At 33.3% G+C, this 17,148-nt stretch overlaps 1 protein-coding gene across 2 annotated transcripts in view; it reads left to right on the plus strand.

Moving 5' to 3' along the window:
- The window catches only part of LOC108577173 (cGMP-dependent protein kinase, isozyme 2 forms cD4/T1/T3A/T3B), a 147,473-nt gene that overhangs the window by 88,485 nt on the left and 41,840 nt on the right, over positions 1-17,148 (plus strand). Inside the window, exon 1 of one of the 2 annotated variants that reach the window (XM_017940283.1) lies at positions 4,432-4,876. The exons of the other annotated variant lie outside the window; for it this stretch is intronic. Within the exon in view, the coding sequence (XP_017795772.1) occupies positions 4,432-4,876 (445 nt within the window). Of the gene's footprint in view, positions 1-4,431; positions 4,877-17,148 lie in introns of those variants that run through there. 2 annotated transcript variants of the gene reach the window in all.

Here is a 17,148-nt window from a genome sequence, read left to right on the forward strand (position 1 = left end):
GAGAGTATTTTAATATTTATTAGATTTCACTTTTTTAGATATTTCTTTGATAAGAATTTTTGGTCGTTAAATCGCTGTATTCTCGAAAGTATCGAATGAAAAATTCTAATTATATTAAATTACAGAAAATTGTAATATATACAATCGACATATTTTCAAATATTAAAAAAAAATTTTGTTTTTTCATTTATCGCTAAATTCGCGAAAATTATCGTGTTAATTGAATTACAGAAAATTAGGATATATACAGTCGAACATATTTTCAAATTTAAAAAAAAAATTTCTGCTCTATAACTTATCGCTAAATTCTCGAAAATTATCGAGTTAAAAATTTTAATTGAATTAAATTACAGAAAATTATAATACATATACATGTAATCGAACATATTTTTGGATTTTTTTTTTTGAACAAATTTCTACTGTTCACCTTATCTCGAAAATTTTCGAATAAGAAATGGTTTCTCAAAACTTTCTCTTATAATCCTTCTAATACGATCTCAGATTTTAATTCAGTCTTCAAGTAGCATAAATAAAATTTACTCTTCGAAAATATTTTCTATCACTCGCTATTTCTTAAATAAATTCATCGTGTAAACGAATTTACGTATCTCTTACTGGGAAAAAAAAACAAACATTGTTACACAGGTATGTGGGTTAATTACAGTTCGGCATAAGTAAGAATTTAAATTGTTAGAATTTCGAAAAATTGCAATAACAAGGAAAAGAGCAGAAGTATGGCAAAATTATAATGATTACAGTAAATTACTGGAGAAAACTAAATAAAAGTACGAATTAAATCACGCGGCCTCGTACATTAACAGTCTTTTTTATTACATGATACAGAGAAATCTCGGTCATTTCCGTAATAATTTAAATAAAAGCTTAACGGTACCATTATGATACAAGATGCTCGTCTGGTAGTAATTTGCATAAAATTATTACATTTTCGTATCTACGTATAATAGTCGTTTATATTTTACAATACAAAAACAAGAAATGTTCACCGTAAAATTGAGAAATTTAAAAATGCAATGCTCAAGTCAACTGAGCGTAACAAACGACGAATTATAATTGCAATAAAATTGTAATTGAAGAAGAAAATTTTCATTATTAAGGCCTTCGATTTAAAATTCACTTTGAACTAAAATTCGCGGGTGTAAAGTAAAGAAAAGAGATTTCGTTATATTTTTAATTGCAGTAAAATTGTAATTGAAGAAGAAAATTTTCACTATTAAGACCTTCGATTTAAAATTCACTTTGAAGTAAAATTCGCGGGTGTAAAGTAAAGAAAAGAGATTTCGTTATATTTTTAATTGCAGTAAAATTGTAATTGAAGAAAAAAATTTTCACTATTAAGACCTTCGATTTAAAATTCACTTTGAACTAAAATTCGCAACAGTGTAAAATAAAGAAAAGAGATTTCGTTATATTTTTAATTGCAGTAAAATTGTAATTGAAGAAAAAAATTTTCACTATTAAGACCTTCGATTTAAAATTCACTTTGAAGTAAAATTCGCGGGAGTGTAAAGTAAAGAAGAGATTTACGACATTCAGGTTACTCGAGAAATCTGATTGGCACACGGTAGAGTGTAACAAAAAAATAGTGAATGAAAAATAACGACGCGATGGAAGAGAGAAAGAAACTGAGAAAGGTATAAGACAAAAGTACTTGTAGATGAATCCAGCGTAAAACGCGAAAAAAGGAGTTCTAGGAAAGATTGTATTCCCACTACCTGACAAATGCCCGTGGTGTATCGCTTAATCTTGTTCTCACAATTAGGGTATATTATTTCACCGCGATTTACGCAGAGCAAACATGTAAATTACGGAAAAATATACCTGGTATTACTCTTATCATTTAGTTCCCACTGAACTGAGCAATTTGATTCTCAACTTAAGCGTAACAGCTGTCTGGGTTTCTGGGAAGATCAATTTTCACGGAATTCAAATAGTAAATTTAATAAATAAATGAATAATAAAAATAATCGAAAGTATTTTTGAAAATGCAATGATATTCATTAATAAACGGCTATATTATATTTGCAAAAAGAAGTTAATATTTAACTTAGTAAACAAAAAAGTAAATGAATAATAAAAAAATAAGTATTTTAGGAAATGCAATTATGTTCACTAAAAAATGGTTGTACTATATTCGCTAAGAAACAAGTTTACCGTTTTTATATTTTTACACCTATTTACATTTTGTTTATTTGAAGAAGAAGAAACAATATAAACGAAGAATTCTTCGAGGAAGGCGGTTTCGAAATAATCCGAAAAATTCCAACGTATCCACGTGTCATCTTCAAAAGAACACTTTCAAATATTTATATTTCCAAAAATGTAATACAAGCGAAACGGAAATAGTTAGGTAATTAAATCTGAAATACTTGAGTCCAAAATTAGAAGGGCAGTTTTGCCATAGAATTTTGGCAAACGATTATCGATTAAACAAAAATTTACATTATTAACCCTTTATTAACACAGACAACGACACAGGACTATGTATTCCTTGTTCTAAAATATACCACGCGAGGAGGACCCATTAATCAACGTACATATCATCAAACAAGTTTTATGGTACTTTGAAGTGTTTTCAGACACAAAAAAATATGCAATTTTATTGCTGAACGCCCTCTTTTTAATCCACAGTGAAAAGGTTAAAGATCATTATGTATAATAATACACGTATCAAATATACTTGCATTTAATGAAACCTCTTCAAAAATGATACACTTACTACATATTAAATGATTATTATACATATTATAAACGAAAATGAGTATTCACAAAATTAAAATCTCTTGCAATTGTTTTTTATACCTTTTGATACACGTGAGCCATATTACTCAGTCCCAGAATCGCAAAAATGTCCCTTTCACTCTGAAAGAACAAGAAAAACCCACTGTTCGTCTAAAAATTCACTAATCAGCACCAAATAAGGGATGACATTCTACCGATATTCACGAGCCACCCATTATATACGTGGGAGTGGTTGCATCGAGGCCGATCGCGCTCACTTGAGAACCACTGTCCTTTCTCTCGCTAACAGCGGGCAGACAGTGGGGGATCGATAGTCGGAGGGGAAGGGAGTTTCTCGTGCACGCTCTTTGCGGGCGTACTTTTCACCAGTCGTGAACGCTGTCAGTGAGCGTCAGTCTCGAAGGAGTGGTCCTGCTAGTGTCCTCGTTCGCGTCACAGCAGGATCGTCTTTTCTTAAGTGTCCAATTCTCTCTTTTTGCAAAATCTCTCAATTCCACCTCGCCAACGAATCTCACGGATAAAAAAAGTTTCTTAACCTGAAACTTTCGAGTGAACGTCGTTACACGCGCGAAGTGAAAACAGAACTGACCTCTGTCTTATTATTCGACCGTTGGATTTCTCGCGCAACCGATCGATACATCGATACATCCTTTGTGATGCATCGTGGCTGACTTCAGTAGATTCACTGTTACACGACAGTTTCAGTTCGAACGAAACTCGAATCGTACTAAAGCGAGACGTAGTGATTCGTTGTTGGTGTATTCGAAGAGAAGATGAGAAAGAAAAGTGGCTGCTATCTACCATGGAAAGGATACAAGGTATTTAGAATCGTTTCTTTCGTTCGGTGATCGAGAAACTCTCGATTCGTATCGGAATGAATCGAGCCGCGAGCTAAGAATATCCGTTTCCATTGTTCTGCTTGACGCGAGGCTGGATATGAACCGTTGGAAAACCGCGCAGCTCTCAATTTTCCACCGTTGTCAGTTGTCATTTTGTGCGCCGCCGTGAAATATGAGCCGGTGCGTAGACGGAAGAGATCTCAGATGTTCGCGCGGCTTCGTGATTCGTTGGAAAGCCATCGACCCGAACGGGAACACTCTGTCAGCCTGAGACACACGCGTGTTTTCCCCAGTGTGATTTACGCAACTCGAGCATGCCGAAGATTTAAAGACTAAAGCTCCGGAATTCTGACCGGAGGGCCGACGTGAAGTCAAACAGAAGCCACCACCGCGGTCGAGGGGGGCGCGTTCATCGATCTTCCTACTGGATGAGCGCCAAATCAGCGTCGAATTTCACGTTCCCACGGTAAATCTCAACGGCGGGATCTCGATGGAGGAGAGAGACACGTGACACCGATCACGACTCGACAACGCGTCAACTTCCATATAATTCAGCTTTACGTATACAAATAAAACTTGTATAACTACATATCCTCGAATAAAAAACACAAGCCAGAAAAGTATCCGTCCATGGTGAATCATGCTGAAGGTCACTCGGTTGAATCAGGCTTCGTGGCTTCTTGTCTTAAAGCAATGTTCACGTAACAAGTCAAAAATTCTATCGTGAAAGTCTGTGATTGGAAGGAGTTGTTCTCCTCTTCGATTAAACGCAAGCTGTCTGTTCTGTAGAAGGAAAAAGATCGATTTCTCGAGATTCGAAGCGTTTTCGAGCATGAAAGTCAGGAGTTATCCAGGCAGAGCGGTGTTAGAGGACCCAGAGTTATTGTTGGATCCTGACGCTACTCGAGGACGAGCCATGGAGCTTTTGTACGAGGCGAGCTGGCGCGAGTGCGGCGTTAACTGGACGAACAGCGCGAGAAGCAAGCGTTCGTCTAGAGAGGACGAGTACAGACAGCCGTACGCTGAAGTGATCTCGCAACTGGAGGGTGTTCTAGAGGGTGGTCGCGTTAGCTCGTCGGCAAGAGAGGATTCAGAGTCGAGGAGGTCGAGCAGTACCGGTACAACAGACAGTGAGTCGAGCGAGCTGAATCAAAGCAGCAACAACCAAGGTGGATTCCTTATACCGAGACCGAGGCTGATCGTACCGGTTCACACCTACGCCAGAAGACGGCGAACTGGCGCCCCTCCCCCTGCCAGAAGGCGACAGATACGCGAAGGTATTCCGGCGAATTTTCAACACGTTTCGTGCTGTATTGAAATGAAACAAATGACTGCATATTTTTTTTTTTTTTATGTCTTCAGGTTACTTGCACTCTGTCTACTTAGACGATAAGTATTGCCTTATGTAGGTAACGTTGATATGTAGGTAAATACTTGCCCAGTGGGCTCGTACCTATATCTAATGGTTAATTGATATTAATTTTTTTTTTTTTTAATTTTTTTATGTGTTTTGAATGTACTGGGTGAGTAGTAAGTTTACCCCTTGGTTTATCACTTTTTTAGTGATAAATTGTATTGGATTGTTCGTTACTTTAAGGGGGAATTCCTTCGATTTGGATCGAGGGGGTCACTTTTTCTCTTTTTTTTAAATTTTCTGTTACTGCAAAAATTATAGAGTATTCTAGTGAAAGAATTTTGGATTTATCACTTTTCTAGTGATAACTTATGTTAGTTTATTCATTATTTTCAGGGGTGTTCGTTCAAATTGGATCGAAGAAGTCAATTTTTTCTCTTTCTATTTTCTGTTAGTGTAAAGATTATGTGGAAGAATTTTTGAGAAATTCTGAATATTAATTAAGTTACACAAAAACGAGTTTTTCTCCCAGAATTACATTTGTAACTGATCACCGTCATTTCTCTTAACTTCTCTGCCACGAAATTGGCAAATAATAGTTTTTTCTTTGCATTCGTTTACAGATAAAATTCCCCACTTTTCAAATTACACGTTATAATTACAATATTAATTCCTGTACTCTTCAAAGGAAAGGAAAGTGTATTCGCAAGTAAATTATTAGTCGTCAATTACTAATTATATGGAAGAATGATAAAAATGAAAGTAATATATCTTTTTTAATACTAAAAGAACAAGCTACTGTCCTAACAAACGGTTAAAAATAATTAATTATACTTCACCTAACTGTGATTAAATGAAATATCCGATAGGACATTAAACTGTCGTCGTAAAATAATCATTAAATAATCACTTTCAATATGTCTTCTGCCTTCCATCTAGAAGTATCATTAAATACATATAGTTGCTTTCAGTGTAAATACAGTCTTTCATAAAGCCAGTGACTTTCCTAGAAACATCAAACCCAAAGATTTACCATTTTTTTTTTTTTTTTTTAATGAAACTCTATTTTCAGTAATACCAACTTCTGTTTAGTAACAGGAAGCCGTACTTTTCCACACAGGACAAAGAATTTCAACATCTATTGCGTAGAGGTTATCGTTTTATCAAACATTCCCTACGATAACTCATTTACTGTGATAAAATGAAACATACTTCTTTTCTCAATATTATCTCTTTCTGAAAACGAAACCATTTTTCTGTAACCTCTAGAATCACGAAATAACGATAATTCACACGATCTACGAATGCAGCGAAATTTCAAGCTTAACGTCAGGAGTGTAAGCTGAGTTCAGACGCGATTCTGGCGTCACAGGACCACGTAAAAAATAGCATAAATTATTTAAAAGACACATCGACGTTTACTAGAAAATTTAAATACACCAATGTGACAGAAACGCGACTTAAATTCGTCGCTAATGACATAACAGTAAATGTGACCTAAAGCTGGTAATTTAAAAAAAAATGGCGTTCTGAGCGAAATTAGCTTGATATTGGCACATTAACTAGTTTATCTATATATTCGTAACGCTTCGGTTGTCACGGACGCTAAGTATGCAAAAATATCTATTTATCCAAATAGAATGATCTTGGCTGGAAGGAACTTCGCGTTGGCATAACATCAACTTGTTTATAATATTTCTCAAGGCTCCATCTCCCAAATCGTGATTTTATATTGCACTTTATAGTATGCATGTTATATTGCCTGTGTTTTTCTTATAAAAGAATATTTGAGCCAATTTTTTAATTTTTTTGAAGTGGTGTAAGTCCAATTTTGAAGAAAATGAGTTAAGGCTAGTTTCAGCTAAACATGGATGCCTTCTTTTCATATTTGTAATAACAAAGTGAATACACTGTAATATTCTCGTGAACTCGTCAAAAGAAGCTTGTTATTGCATAAGTGGTATTTTTGAAAGTGGTTTAAGTCCATTTGAATTTAAAAAGAACCTTGTTTTTCTTTAAGAATATTAATGAAATTTAACATGTTTACAATTTTAGAAACATTAGTTGAAGTTATTAACATTTGCCAGTATTTGTTAATTGATTCAAACCCTTATGTATGTCAATATAAGAATAAATTGACTTATGCCACTTTAAGGAAAAATGGCTCATTTATTAAAATTACTTATAATAGTCAAGGCTAGATTAATGCAATAAAGTAGAAAATTTTGCGATGCATTTGGGTTATTCTATTCTTAGTCACATTTAGCAACAAAAAGAAAGCAAATTTTGTAAATAATTTAAAGTCAGGTAACTTTTTTCTTTCTCCTGAGAAATTTCATTTCTGGCACTTACTGTGTCCTCTTCAATTAAGGATCGATTCACTTCCAGTTAACTTAAGAGTGGACCTGACTAGAATAAATCCTACGTGGAATCGATATTGGTCGATTATTGCTCTCAGTAATTAAGAAAGGTACGAATACGTTGTGCAAAAGGATCAAAGTACTGTTTACCTTGTCTTTGTTTATTGTTCGAACCGGACTACACTGTCCTCCTGAGCTTAATTGACCTAACATTTTTCGAACGTCTGAGAAAAATTTGATTTTGTACTGTAATTTTAAACTACCTGTAAAACAGTTAGAACAAGTACATTAGGCTATTTCTAGAGTGATACGAAGCACATTGGGCATTCCTACTTTGCTTAAAATGTGAAAACCATATGGAAATTGAAACTATGCTTGAAAAGTGAAAACTGTATGGAAATTGAAACTATGCTTAAAAAGTGAAAACCATATGGAAATTCGAACTATTTGAATTCGGTGTCACTGCTTCTTGTATGCAGCTGCAATTTCTGAGGAATTAGTTCACACGAACTCTTACTCGCCAGGATAAGGAAAATTGTAAGGGTATACTAAATGTGCAAATTGGTTCGAAATTAACGTCGAAATTTTTCGAGAAAAAAAATCAATTCGAGGGAGCACTGTATTTTAAAACCCTCTGGAAAAGGAATGACTGGTAAATAGGACATTTTAGTTAAGGATAATCAGTATACTTCACGTTCTTTTTGGTGAAATTACATTAATTTTCTGACATTCGTATTTTTACAAAAAAGTTGATTTTTAAAATATAAATTTTAATTGAAACTTTGCATTAGGAAGATTGTTACTCGAAATTTGTTACTTTATAGAAATATTCATATTTCTGCAAAAAAATTGATTTTCCAATTGTAAATTTTAATTGAAACTTTGCATTAGGAAGATTGTTACTCGAAATTTGTTACTTTATAGAAATATTCATATTTCTGCAAAAAAATTGATTTTCCAAGTGTAAATTTTAATTGAAACTTTGCATTAGGAAGATTCTTACTCGAAATTTGTTACTTTATAGAAATATTCATATTTCTACAAAAAAATTGATTTTCCAAGTGTAAATTTTAATTGAAACTTTGCATTAGGAAGATTCTTACTCGAAATTTGTTACTTTATAGAAATATTCATATTTCTACAAAAAAATTGATTTTCCAAGTGTAAATTTTAATTGAAACTTTGCATTAGGAAGATTCTTACTCGAAATTTGTTACTTTATAGAAATATTCATATTTCTACAAAAAAATTGATTTTCCAAGTGTAAATTTTAATTGAAACTTTGCATTAGGAAGATTCTTACTCGAAATTTGTTACTTTATAGAAATATTCATATTTCTACAAAAAAATTGATTTTCCAAGTGTAAATTTTAATTGAAACTTTGCATTAGGAAGATTCTTACTCGAAATTTGTTACTTTATAGAAATATTCATATTTCTACAAAAAAATTGATTTTCCAAGTGTAAATTTTAATTGAAACTTTGCATTAGGAAGATTGTTACTCGAAATTTGTAATATTTTATAGAAATATGACAGAAAAGTGTAACAGAAAATTTCAGAATGCTTAGTATACATTTAATTTTTTAAAAATATCTAATTATATTTATAATTGTAGATATTATAGTAGATTATATAGCACGCCTACATTGTAACTCCAAATAACTTATAACTTTGTAATTAGGTTAAGAATCAATTCCATTAAGAAAATACCATTGTATCGAGCAATCTATTTATAACCACTGTTACTCACGACAGATTAAGAAACTGTAATGAGCTCTCATTTTTTTTTTCTCATAAGCAAGTAAAAGTTGAGCGATGAAGAAGTCAAAGGAATTCGTGTTCTACGTCGTCTTTTGAGCGATCACATTTTTACTTTTCTACACTTTCAACTAAACATCAACGCCGCAATTTTCTTTCTCTAATAAATCATCGAATGCATTACACCCGTTGAAAGCAGATGAAAACTAAACGAAGGCTACTGAAATAACAAAAAAGTTTATGGAAATACACCCGACGGTAGAAAATGTCAACGTTGCTTTAAGAGTTCAAGGAACGTGATGATAATCTGAAGAAAATGTAAACATCGTGAGCAGCGTTCGAAAGGTGTTTCGAAATCAAGCGCACGTTTTTAAACCTGAATGCAGAATTCAATTCGAAAATATGCGAAACAAAGGTGGAGTGAGAAATTTGATTATCGAACAGAACCTCTGTTTCCAATTTCTAGTAGAGCAATTGGAATAATAGATTTTTGGAATGAAATTCGTAAAATAGGGATAGATGCGTCTTTTCATATTTTTTGTGGAAAATTAAAAACAAGAGTAGGCACTTTGGTAAACACGTTAAGTAGACGCATTTCTGTTCTTATACAGTTTACTACGATCTAGAATTTTTAGTTAACCGTTTGAGTGGCAAGGAGCGCGGTCGCGCTCCTCATATTCGACATCGAAAAGTGTCACCGCATCGGGCCACGAAGTGTAAATTTTATTCTATTTTTTTATGAAAAATTGCACATAAATCCTGCACATAATCAATTTTGCCTTTGTTTCGTGTTATTTCCAAATAGTCGTATTCAGGAAAAGGTTGTAATTTTTCGACATCAAATGAAAGAAGCGCGATCGCGCCACTTTTGGATTGGGAAACAACAAAGACCCGTGGCATTCAAACGGTTGAATTCTTAAAGTTGCTAACTTCTTTCTGGAAATTTTTGTGTACCTGACCTGCGGTGCACGGTAATTCCAAACTTCTAGCCGGTAGTGTATATGGCGAGCTAGAGATATCATTTAAGGCCATAGAGATAATTGAACGATGATAATACGGGAAAAGAGAAAATACACGGAAATGAGATCAAACACGAAAATTCGTTGAAGAAAAATGGTACCTGCATTCTGACTGGATGCATCAGCAACTTCACTGTGAAAGAATAACACCTATACGTCTTAATTTCAGAGCCTTTGTTTCTACGTACCATTTCAATTCTAGCATTTGCGAATTAATTTTAGCTCGTGGTTAAGAAACGTTATGTGTATATTGGAACACGTAATTAAATTGGTTAAGGGTAATCTTCAGTTTCTGATGAATCGAAAGTTCATAGTTCACCGAATCGAGTACGGGACAATGATTGCATGAGACAGAAACTGCACATATCAAACAGTGGGCGTAAGTAAACGTGAATGTACACCGAGATATCCGTGCTCAATGGACGGATTTAAATTAGAAAATAAAACTAAAAATTTCTAATTTAAAAAAATTCTAAACAACGAGTAAGTACTTAGGTAGTACCATCAAGATCGTTTCAATGTGTCTAACGGAACAAGTTGCAAGCGTTCTCCTAGCATCCTTGATAAACTTCAAATCTATGTATTTACAATTTCCAAGCATTTCAACCTTCCTGTCTAAGACACTTTATTACGCTCAATGCTAAATAAATAGCACGTTATTGATAATGGCACACTTGTTATTACGTTTTCACAACGTTCTTTATCGCATTGTCAGTGTTGATTTCAGCACAACTTACGTATTACTACTTTATCGCATTTTTCTCTGCTTGTATATGAAGTGTCAAACGTTTGATGATTTTGACCCTCCGTAGGCGAACATATTTTTCACCCCTCTTAGGCAATCTGACTCGTTCACGTTCAAGTCTAAGTTTGTTACAATTCCAAGCACTAAAAAAATCTGAAAAAATTCTGAGATACTTATCGAAGTCTGTACTACACTCTACAATTGTTTGTTAAGTCAAATTTTTATAATTTGCTTCTACAAACGTACAAAATTCGTTTGGAGTACAAGAGTAAAATTTCACTTGGGTCGTAGATGACCCAGATTGCCTGTGCAGGGTTAAATTGTAAGTTAGAGTACCATTGCTCTGAAATTAACCCCTTGGCGTATGATTTCTTTTCCTGGCTGTGCATCTAAGCATCAGCTATTTACTGTTCTAGTATTATATTAAGAAATAAAAGCTACTGTATTATAGATTAATTAAATTTGATAATTTTCAGTTTTATAAAATTAAATTAAAAATTGAAATTAATTTTTCTTACTAATATAACGGTTTTTGTCTCGACCAAAATCTGTGTCTGACTTGTTGCAATGAGGTAAGGGGTTAAATGTGAGACTCGGGCAAAGCGTGAAATATTTAACTGTTCAACTCAAGAGAGACTCTTAGGAAGAAAGTTGAAAAGTGACGAGATATTACTCTCATAACTATGACGTATGGTTGTGTATCCCTTGTTTTAAAAATGATCATACCCGACGTAGTTATTAAAAACAGAAACCGTGAAATATAAATTTTCTTTACCGTAATTCATAATTTTGGTAGACTGTCAAAGGGTTAAGGAGACCGCATGTACAATTTGGGTCAAAAAAGACCCAAAGCCATATGAACCTAGGCAATAAACTTTCGATATAACGTCAAGGAAATTTGATAAGAATAAAAGTTATTAAAAAAAATGAAAAAGCGACGGGTCAAAAAAGACCCGACGATCGTACTCTATAAGATTAAGGAGAGAAACGTTCCTCGAGCGTCTAATTAACAAGAAAATCTGCGAATAGTTTGAAGATAAAATGAAAATCTTGTTGGAGCAGATCTAAGAATAGATCGTGTATCTTAAAGTTCATCGTGTCTGCAACGAACATTTATAAAACGGATACGTCAATTTCTACGCTATTTTTTTCCCCTGTTTCCACAAAGAGATGCGAGGAAGTTGTATAATCAGAAAATTAGATACAATACACACGTAGGCAGAGAACGTCAATTAGACAGATACATACATATCCGTGAAGACTGGTTTAATACCGCACGCGGCGTTTAGATCCGGGTCGAGTTTCGCACTTACGATCGACTTTTCTAATACTAAGAAATATATTTGCCCTTGATTTCGTTCGAATTGGACGCGAAATCACTTGTTGGTCAATGAAAATGGATCCAGTCGTTCTTTTTTTTTCTCTCCGTAATTACGTTACAATTGAAGGTGAAAGGACCGTTAGTGTTGTTTAGTATAAGAAGTTTTCCATTAAGAGTTGCGTGAAGTTTCATTTAGTTTTAGTCATTTGATTCGTTAATCTACTTTAAAGGAATTGCAGTTTTAAGCATTTAAGATGAAACACTTCCTTATAAATATTACTGTGGGGCAAAATTGGTGCATGATTTTTATACTATTTATGCTAAAAATTTAATTTCATTTGCTAATTTAATTTAAAGAAATTGTAACATTGAAACATCTGAGATGAAACACTTCCTTATAAATATTACTGTGGGGCAAGATTGTTGCATGATTTCTATACTATATATGCTAAAAATTTAATATGAAGTTTCATTTAGTTTTAGTCATTTGATTCGTTAATCTAATTTAAAGGAATTGCAGTTTTAAGCATTTAAGATGGAACACTTCCTTATAAATATTACTGTGGGGCAAAATTGGTGCATGATTTTTATACTATTTATGCTAAAAATTTAATTTCATTTGCTAATTTAATTTAAAGAAATTGTAACATTGAAACATCTGAGATGAAACACTTCCTTATAAATATTACTGTGGGGCAAGATTGTTGCATGATTTCTATACTATATATGCTAAAAATTTAATTTCATTTGCTAATTTAATTTAAAGAAATTGTAACATTGAAACATCTGAGATGAAACACTTCCTTATAAATATTTCTGTGGGGCAAAATTGTTGCATGATTTTTATACTATATATGCTAAAAATTTAATTTCATTTGCTAATTTAATTTAAAGAAATTGTAACATTGAAACATCTGAGATGAAACACTTCCTTATAAATATTACTGTGGGGCAAAATTGGTGCATGATTTTTATACTATTTATGCTAAAAATTTAATTTCATTTGCTAATTTAATTTAAAGAAATTGTAACATTGAAACATCTGAGATGAAACACTTCCTTATAAATATTACTGTGGGGCAAGATTGTTGCATGATTTCTATACTATATATGCTAAAAATTTAATTTCATTTGCTAATTTAATTTAAAGAAATTGTAACATTGAAACATCTGAGATGTGTGGGGCAAAGTTGTTGTCAAATAAAGTTTTAGTATTATATTGTATTGAAAAAATAGATTTTGATCCAAATTTTTGCAGTGTTCATTGTTGAAAATAATTCTACAGTTACTCTTGCTTGATATTTTCACATTTTTAAAACACCGGAAATGAAATGTGAAATATCTCGCAATGCAGCTGTAATGAGTTAATTTTTTGGAGGAATTTAGGTGAAATTTGCTTTTCAATAGTAACTGGTAGATCGTGAATTCACTGAAACTACGAATTTCAAAATATTCATCATATTTATCACACATAATTATAGACTTGTGTGCATTATTTATGTTTGTAGTTGAATCACAAGCGTTGTTACGGTTTCAAACTTCTATCTACTATAAAATTAATTTTTTCGGATATAGTTACTTAAAGCAGTCGGTGAAAAACTTATATATTACATTTTAGCAACGTAACATTTACAACTTTCTTCGTAAATTATTTTTATTTTTAATACTTCCCAATTAAACGTAATTAAGAATTATTGTAAAACAATTTGTTTATTGAAGTAAGCAAAATAGTTTGCCTGTCTTTCCTCTTCAATATTTTCCCGAGTAAAAGGTAGAAAAAATTGAAGAAAATAATTATCGAAAGCACTGTCGTATTTTCATGAACAAAAATAGGAAAAATAAAAGAAAATAAATATCGATAACGTTGTCATATTTTCATGAATAGAAACGCTTAGAAGCATTTCCATATTTTGCGTAAATTACTGTCTATCTAGGTTGACCCAATAGCGAGAGATCGCAAGAACCAGATTAAGGTCGGCCGACTTTATCGCAAGAGTTACATTACTCAAGCCTGTTACTGCTTCTATATTTTAACATGAAGGCTGATTACGCTAGTTGTAATAACGCTTCTTCAGACATTTACTTCGATTTTACTTTGCACTCTTGTGAAGAACATCTTGCATAAGATAATACAATACATTGCACTGTTATTACGTCTTTTCGTATCGTGGAAAAGAAGAAACGAGAGAATCGTGTGTACTTAATAGAAGAAGTCTACTGGAGAATATTAAAACGTTACGTCTTTAAACAGTTTAAAAAATGATGCAAATGTCAGCAATTAAAACTAATTACTCCAAGTTAGGCTAAATATTTCTCTGTACAGTGTGTCTGAGCTGACTGAGAACGGTGAAATATACGTAATATAATATAATATAAAACTGTTTCAACCCTGAAAGGCTACCATGGGTGAAATTTCATAGTGATTTGATAAGTGAATTTTGTTTTAATCTTATTAAAAAACGTAACCACTGGCAACACTAATTTTATGGGTATTTATTCTCACTATCGTTGTTGTAAAACAGATCTATTCTCCCATATACTTTGCTATAAGCATAACAAAAAAGTTAGCTTGGCATTTAGTTAGCATTTCACTCATGACAGCATTAACGTAATTTTCTTTGATGATAGTTTTCAAGATTTAATACAGAGATGAATATTACATAGGGTATATACATAGTTTTGCCTGCAGGTATAGTTATGAGACAAATTGTAAGTTGATTTCAACTTCATTTTTTTTTTCATGGAATACTATACCTTTTTATTTATAATATGATAGAATTTTTTGTGACGAGTTCAATGATATGCAACATGATGTATTTCCGTTCTATAGAAGGTCGAAAATTAACGAAGCCCCAAAAGTGTCAGGTGAACGCGACTCTCGATCCTCCGGCTAGCTAAACCCTCCTTGACCTAAAATTTCTGCTGTGACGTAGAAATTAGGTATTGGATATTAGGTCATCCTGAAAGTTTCCGCGGTTTTAAGCCATTAATTCCGAAAAAAACGTAACTCCATGAAAATTATACATTTTTATTTAAAATAATTCCCATAATGTCCACTTTCGCCAGCGTATCGTAAAAGCATTAATTTCGCGTATACAAAAATCCAAATCTCTAAAAGAAAGGAACTACTGATGTTTAGAAAACGTCTGTTTCCCAAAGAATAATTCTAATAATAGCAAAATGAAACAATCTAAATGAACTGGATATTAATCTTCGGACGGCGGTTGCCGGGTCACCGCTGACCCGGCATTCAAGTCTCCTATTCCAACCGGCATTCGAAACAGAGTCTTTCCTCTCCTTATATTATAAGTATAATACAATTCGTGTAATTGTATGATTTTAAACAATGCAATGCCTATTAAAGTAAAGAAAAAATATTCTTTCGCTTGCGTTCGAAAATGATTTTAGCATTTGGGTCATATTTACAAAGACTACAAAATATGCTATTCCATTCGCAACTATTATCTCTCATATTCAACCATCACACTAATCCACGATTTTCCTTCCATCGCAAATCGTCTTTGACCTTAATTAATGCTTTTAATTGATCCCATTGCAATTCTACGTGACCAAACGCAAATAAAAATAGCGATTACGTCGTTTCGTGTAAACAGAAGCCCGAATTAAGCATACTTTCCATCGTTCGAGCGCAAACGTGAAATCAGACTAAAGAATCACGAGCAGATTTAATTCCCTACTTTCTGGAGCACGGAACACGGTTACTCGTTAGCACGGTTTCCTCGTCGACTCTGTTTCACGGGGAGAGGGCTATCTTGCCGTACAGTTTAGCGCCGCTTATTGTTTTTATTCCTCCGCGAGAGAGTCTCATCTGTTATTCATACGATGCTTTCCTGTTACAACTTTCACGCTTTTCGAACGCGTATCGATGTTCCGGAACACCTTTTTTCTCGCCAACACTTACGAAAGACGGTTAGCTTAGAAAATAGGTCTCGCGAGAAATTTGCAATTTCGTTGAAATCGTACAAAAAAAAAAGAAAAGACAGTTGGTCGTATTTATATTACGATTCAACGAGAAGAGATTTCATATTCGTCTGATTTTCTTTTCTTCCTTTTTTTTTTGTTATTGCTAGAACAGATTCGTTTAGGTGCTCGAAATATCGAGAAAGATGATCGAAGTAGATACGAGGATAGTTGAAGAAAAACTATAACGATGAGATGGATAATTGGAAGATAAAAGTTGCTATGTCTAATTTACGAATTTCCTAAAAAATAAGTCCACAATAATTGTAACTTTTACTTTTAATTCTAATTTAGTGCCGTTTCGTTACCATAGCAGAATAACATTCTCAATGAAACATTTATTTACTAAGGGGAAACTTTGTTTGTTTTAAAATCATAACATGCTCCAAACTTTCGAGAAATAGTGTACTCTTTCTAGAAGAATCGTAGAAATTCGATACGTTAAAAAAAGAATGGATTTTTTGGTCCCAAAACGTGAGAATGTTCCCTTAAACACTTATACTTTTTGTGAATTCAATTGTCTGGACGCCCGAAACACGTTTACTTCGACTCCTGACCGATTTTACGACTTCGCTACATCGTAGGCAGTGCTGTTCAGTCATTGCCCGCACGGGCAGCTTTGTGGGCTTCCCCGGGCGTAAACAAATCCGCGGGCAACAAGCCACGCTTTCTCGGGCAACGGTGCGTGTATATATGTACGTATTTAGTAACCATCGAGAATTATGTTTCGAAGCTATACAACACAAGCGACTTTCCCCCACCATGCTTTAATATATTTACATTAATATTTAATGTAATATTTAATAACAATTTACATTAATATCTACATGAGCTAGAGATTACAATCTAATATAACGTGAAACATTCTTTTAATTATTCTCATATTTAAAATATAAAACAAAATAGTTAAGAATATGACGCTGACCGAATATTTCTGTGACAGACTGTACGTAACATCACTAACCCGCGACTTTGCCCTCAGCTTTGCCCGCGGGCATCGGCGGGGGGGC

Source organism: Habropoda laboriosa, unplaced genomic scaffold, assembly GCF_001263275.1.
Source record: "Habropoda laboriosa isolate 0110345459 unplaced genomic scaffold, ASM126327v1 scaffold523, whole genome shotgun sequence".
In the NCBI taxonomy this organism is placed as follows: Eukaryota; Metazoa; Arthropoda; class Insecta; order Hymenoptera; family Apidae; genus Habropoda; species Habropoda laboriosa.